The sequence below is a fragment of the Nicotiana tomentosiformis genome, chromosome 8 (assembly GCF_000390325.3).
Source record: "Nicotiana tomentosiformis chromosome 8, ASM39032v3, whole genome shotgun sequence".
Lineage (NCBI taxonomy): Eukaryota > Viridiplantae > Streptophyta > Magnoliopsida > Solanales > Solanaceae > Nicotiana > Nicotiana tomentosiformis.
The window spans coordinates 60082909-60088548 of record NC_090819.1 but is presented as its reverse complement, the minus strand read 5'-3'; the positions used below and the strand labels follow the sequence as shown (position 1 = coordinate 60088548).

At 39.3% G+C, this 5640-nt stretch overlaps 1 protein-coding gene across 1 annotated transcript; it reads left to right on the top strand.

Annotated features, from left to right (window-relative positions):
• The first annotated feature begins 4261 nt into the window (after nt 1-4261).
• LOC138897544 (uncharacterized) lies at nt 4262-5334 on the top strand. The gene is made up of 3 exons (XM_070183523.1): nt 4262-4307; nt 4409-4833; nt 5056-5334. The coding sequence occupies exons 1-3, from the start codon at nt 4262-4264 to the stop codon at nt 5332-5334; spliced, it is 750 nt and encodes a 249-aa protein (XP_070039624.1).
• Nucleotides 5335-5640: the final 306 nt, after the last annotated feature.

Genomic DNA, 5640 nt, shown 5'->3' with positions numbered 1-5640 from the left:
CATCGATAACACCAAAGTCCACTTCAAATCAAACTTATGAAGTTCTTAAACTTTCAAAAATTCTAACCTTCCATAATAGGATCTGAAATGCTCCCGGATCACCCGATACTTAACCCGAACATAATACCAAGTCCGAAATCATCATACGAACCTGTTGGAACCTTCAAATCTTGATTCTAAGGTTGTTTACTCAAAAGTCAAACCTTAGTCAATTCTTTCAACTCAAAGCTTCAGAAATTAGAATTTTCCATCCGAATCAACTCTAAGCTTCCCAAAATTCAATTCCGACCACACGTATAAGTCATAATATCTTAAGTGAAGCTACTCAAGGCCTCAAACTGCTGAATGATGCACTAGAGCTCAAAATGACCGGTCGGGTCGTTATAGTCTTGTTTTGATCCGGTCATATTTATCGGTATGAGTCCTCCTATCTTTCTTTATATATGAGTGTGTTTCATGATTCTTATACTCTGCTTATATGGTTACCTCTGTTGAGAGACTCTATAGTGGTAGCCCGCGTCTATTGTTTCGGTTTGTTCCCTATTGAGAGTTGTGGGACTAGAATGAACTTTCTATTACTCATCACAGTAGGTTTTGATGTGATATTTGGATTGTTTGTTACGATTTGTGATTTAGGTGCTCTACCGATATGGGAAGTCCGCTACGTGTTGTGATTTTATTTCGTGGAATTGAGTTAGTGGAAGGTTTCGGTTGGTGTGATATGTATTCTACTTGTGATTCAGAGCTGAGGATGGGATACTCGTGTTTTTGTGTGGTTTGATATGTTTGAACCGGGTTACGTGCTACGGTGGATTTATATTAGGATGATATCCTTGCGATTTGTTCATATATTTTGATTCCCCCTTGTAGAATGGATTCGTAGTATGGTACTGATAGGGAGTTGTGCCTGTCGGACTTGTTTGATAGTTCTCTCATGTGTTTCCTTTTCCATATCCAGTCATATTCGCATTGTGCTTTTTGGGTTTAGCTTACGAGGTATGTGCCCAGGTGGTGTTGGGTGTGACTTGTTGATTTGGGTGAGTGGTTATGAGATCTTTATGTTTCTTGCATCGTTGTCAGCATTCTGAAGGTTTAGGACAAGGTTTAACTGATATGAGGTTATTTGCCAGTACTGGATTCGATTATGGGCAACTATTATGGTCAGAGATATTGTTATGGGCATATGGGCGATGTATTATGTCGAGTTGTCATACCTTGTGGGTGTATGCATGAACTGTGGCAGCTGGTTGAGGTTGATACTATGTGTTTATGTGGGAACCGGGTCTTTGGGAAATGATCAGATGGTGAAAATTTTGGTTCTAAGGCATATCGGTGTGGGTGGAAGGAATAATCTTCAATTGAGATGGTGTTGTTGCGCTTATTGATGGTAGGCTATAATCTCATATTTTATTCGATTATTACATTCCAATTTACTGCACTTTAATAGAGTTTGAGCTTCAATCGCTAGTATTTCACACTAATTTTGTACTTTATGCCTTGTAGGAGGATTTCGAGCTATGTAAATGTTATGGATCCAATTCGAGTGATTTGGAGCTTTGAAATCTGAGTAAAACCCCAAGGGATTAAGCCGGGATCACGTTCGGGGGTTGAACACCACGTCTGGATGTCAAAATTAAAGCAAAAAGCCGGACTCTGAGAAACTTCCATAGCCGCGGTGCAGAGGCGGTGCGTGGCGCACCGCGCCTGTGCAAATTCCTGCCTTCTGTTAGACATCAACTCTCTGGACTTTCCCACTAACGCCCCGCCCCATGCGGCGCACCTGTGCAATTTTCACAAAGTATTATCCCAGTTCGTACAGGAAAAGGTGTTTTCGTCTTGGCCCGACCCTACTTAATATAAATACATGTAAAAACGTTATTTTATGGACTTTTGACACATCTTAGACCTAAGTAAGCCAAGGAGGAGGTGGAGAAGCAAAAGCTCAAGGATTTCATCATTCAATCCTCACTCAAGACAAGGGTTTAGATTGTTTTATGTTTTCATTTAACTTAAACATTGTTATGATGAATTACTCCATATCCATGGAGTAGTTCTCTTTAGGGTTTGATGGATTTGGTGTATTGATACTTGTTTGTGGATAACTAACTCTAGTTTTATGTATTGAATCATTTTGGATGTTTTAACTGTTGCATCTATATTCACTTGCTCGTGTAATCGAGAGAGGCATAACTTGTGATATTGTTGCATTATATTTCGTTGGTTGAAGTCATTAATTCTTCGTAGTAATCGTAAGATGCTAGTTGAATTGTTGATTAAACTTAGTTAGGAGGATAATCAAAAGAGGTTCTCCTAAAGACCAATCCACTACGAATTCTTGCATATCTTCACGTGCTTAAAGTTGGTTCATCTTGTGAGGTTGAGACTTAATTGAAAGAGGAGTTTCTACTAATAAATTGAACTAATAGCCAAGTGAATTCGAGAGACTCATTTGAACATTAGAAGTGAATTATCTAGAGTTAAATCCCAAATATTTATCTTGCACCTATCCTATCAACCCTATCTTCTCCCAATTGATAACTTCCTTTGCTTAATACTTGCGCTGGTTGTCATTAGCCAATAGTATAGATTCTTAGTTAATTTTAGTTTTAATCACATAAATCTCCATTGTTGATCATCCGAGATAGCAATATAGATACAAACTACTATAATACTATTTACTCCAATCATTTTGGATACGATATTATAATTTACTATATTCGACTAGCGAGCATATTTTAGTGTGTGTTTTATGCTCGTCAAATTTTGGCGTTGTTGCCGGGGATTGGCAATCAATAGTGTTTGAAATAGTTTGTAGTGCTAATTCAGGAATTTTATTTATTTATTTTATTTTATTTTTTCCTTTTACGTTTGGTGTTCTTTGACTGTGCGCAGGCTACATTTTAGATTGGTGCATGACTCGATCTTTTGGTAAGGAATTGCAACCATACGAACCAGAAATCGAGAAACAACTACGATAGTTGAGGAAGGAAAGAAATCTCGCCGAGAAAGTAGAGAAGGTTAGTCAATCCTCAACCAAGGAAGACATGGCTGGAGATGATGATAATGTTGATTTGGCTGTGAGAGAGGCAGCCCAACTCAGAGAAAAAGTTGCAAGGGAAGCTGAAGAAGCAGCACTTAGAGATGCGCAAATTGCTTATAAAGAGGAGAGGGCTCGAGGAATGGCTCAGAATCAGCCCTTAGATGCAAACCAGTTTGGAAACCTAGCTCCCGGCCAAGGGATACCACTTGGTGATTATGCTAGACCGGTTTACAACTAAGGCTTGTCAAGTGTGAGGCCACCTCCAGTGGCAGCTAATAATTTTGAGTTGAAGCAAGGGTTGCTCCAAACTCTTCAAAATAGCTGCATCTTCAGAGGAAAGATGAACGAAGATCCAAACAATCATCCGATGGACTTAGAGGAGATAATAAACACCTTTAAATACAATGGTGTGTCACAAGACGCAGTTTATCTAAGGGCATTCCCCTTCACACTTAAAGATGATGCAAAGCACTGGCTTCGAAGCTTGCCCCAAGGATCGATTAGAACATGGGAGGAGATGACCAGAAAATTTCCTGTTAAATATTTCTCCTCAGCTAAAACGAGCATGTTTAGAAGAGAAATACATAACATCTGTCAGAATGAGACTAAAACTGTGTTTGAAGCTTGGGAGAGGTTTAAGTAGATAGTGCAAAAGTGTCAAAATAGCGGAATTGAACTCTGGATGAAACTCCAGGAGTTTTGGGATGGATTGACACCGGCTTCACGCAGAACATTGAGCAACGCAGCTGGAGGTCTGTTGATGAAGAAGACACCATAGGAGATAGTCACTATTCTTGATGAATTGTCTGAAGATGCAAATCAGTGGCCCTCTAAAATTGCTGAAAGAAGAAGGTCAAATGGTGTTCACCGGGTTGATGCTAACACATCTGTGCAGGTACATCTTGATGCCATGGCAAAAGAAATAAGGAAGCTGACCTTAGCTTCTATACAAAGTTAGAATCACGCAGAATATGATATATGTGGAAGAGGACACCCTGCTCATGAGTGTCAAGCCTCAACTGAGAAAGTTAATGTTGTGGGTAATTATAACTTTAATGCAATAGGTCAGAAGTACCCCGGTTTTTCATGGAGTTCACCTGGGGGTACAACAAATGCATGGCAACAAAATAACTCCAGATTTCAAGGAGCTCCTGTTTTGTGAATCAGCCTAGGCCGCAGTTTCAGCCTTAACAGCCAATTCAGTCTGGGTTAGAAGATCTAATGAAGTCATTCATTGTCAAGACTGATGAGAGATTAGATGCTCATGGTGCATCTATCAAAGAACTGGGATAGGCTTATGTAATTTGGAGAGACAAGTGGGATAAATTGCAACTATATTATCTGAGAGAATCCCAAGTACTCTGCCAGCTGATACTGAAAAGAATCCCAAACAAACGGTAAATGTTGTGACCTTGAGAAGCGGTCAAGTTTTGAAAGATCTCACTCCAATTCACAAAGACGGTGTGCATGAAAAAGAAAGTGGAAAGGAGCTGAAAATTGAAGATGATAAAAAGACTGAGAAGAAGAAAGGCAAGAATGGAGTTGAGAAAAAAAAGAAGGAAGAGAATTCAAGAAGGGAGGAATCTGATGATGTGAGCAAGCACATGCCTGCTCTACCTTTTCCCCAAAAGCTTTATAGAGAGAAGATGGACAAGCAACTTGAGAGATTTCTGGATATGTTAAAACAAGTTAATGTAAATTTTCCATTTACTGATGTTCTCTCCCAAATGCCATCTTATGCTAAGTTCTTGAAGGAAATCCTAACAAAGAAGAGAAAGATAGAAGAGACATCGGTAGTCAAGATCACAGAGCATTGCAGTGCAATCTTGCAAAACAAACTCCCACAAAAGTGTGGAGATTGAGGGAGTTTTACTATACATTGCTCGTTAGGCACTTTAAATTTTGATAAATCTTTATGTGATTCTGATGCCTCAATTAATTTAATGCCTTTGTCTATTTATAGAAAACTGGAGAATAAGCTTGGAGAGATAAGATCAGCACCAATATCTTTGTAGCTGGCAGACCAAACAACTATAATACCCGAGGGGATAGTGGAAGATGTATTAGTTCGGGTAGATAAGTTTGTATTTCCTGTAGATTTCATAGTGGTAAATATGGAAGAGAACAAGGATGTCCCCCTCATCCTAGGAAGACCATTTTTAAAAACGGGTAGAGCTATACTGGATATACATGATAGAAAACCCATGCTTAGAGTGAGTGAGGAGACGGTGACGTTTGAGATGAATGTAGGAACTGGAGTGAAAAAGGAGAAGCCAACTGCAAGTGTTGAGTAAAGAGTGAAAAGCATGAATGAGAAGGTCCCAGAGATTGAGAAAGATAAGTGTGGGGTGTACCCCAAGAAGGCTGAGAAAAAGTTGTTTGCGTGGATGTGTGCACTAGTTCAGGCACGTAGAATGGAGCCCGACTTTGGTTCAGACCCCGACTGAAAATTCAGGGAAGTTTCCTCTACTTTATACTTTTAATTGTGTGTCATGGGGACATGACACAAGTTAAAGTGTGGGGTGGGGGATAATTGTATGTTGTATGTATATGTGTTAGTTTAGTTTTGTTAGTTGTAGTAGTTGAAAAATTGAAAAAAC

What these genes read in the sequence shown, in the direction of transcription:
- LOC138897544 (XM_070183523.1), top strand. Translation starts at nt 4,262, where the DNA reads ATGAAGTCATTCATTGTCAAGACTGATGAGAGATTAGATGCTCATG. An exon ending in TGAGAGATTAGATGCTCATG is followed by an intron (nt 4,308 to 4,408) that starts GTGCATCTATCA and finishes GTACTCTGCCAG; the next exon opens with CTGATACTGAAAAGAATCCC. An exon ending in GAAAGATAGAAGAGACATCG is followed by an intron (nt 4,834 to 5,055) that starts GTAGTCAAGATC and finishes ATATCTTTGTAG; the next exon opens with CTGGCAGACCAAACAACTAT.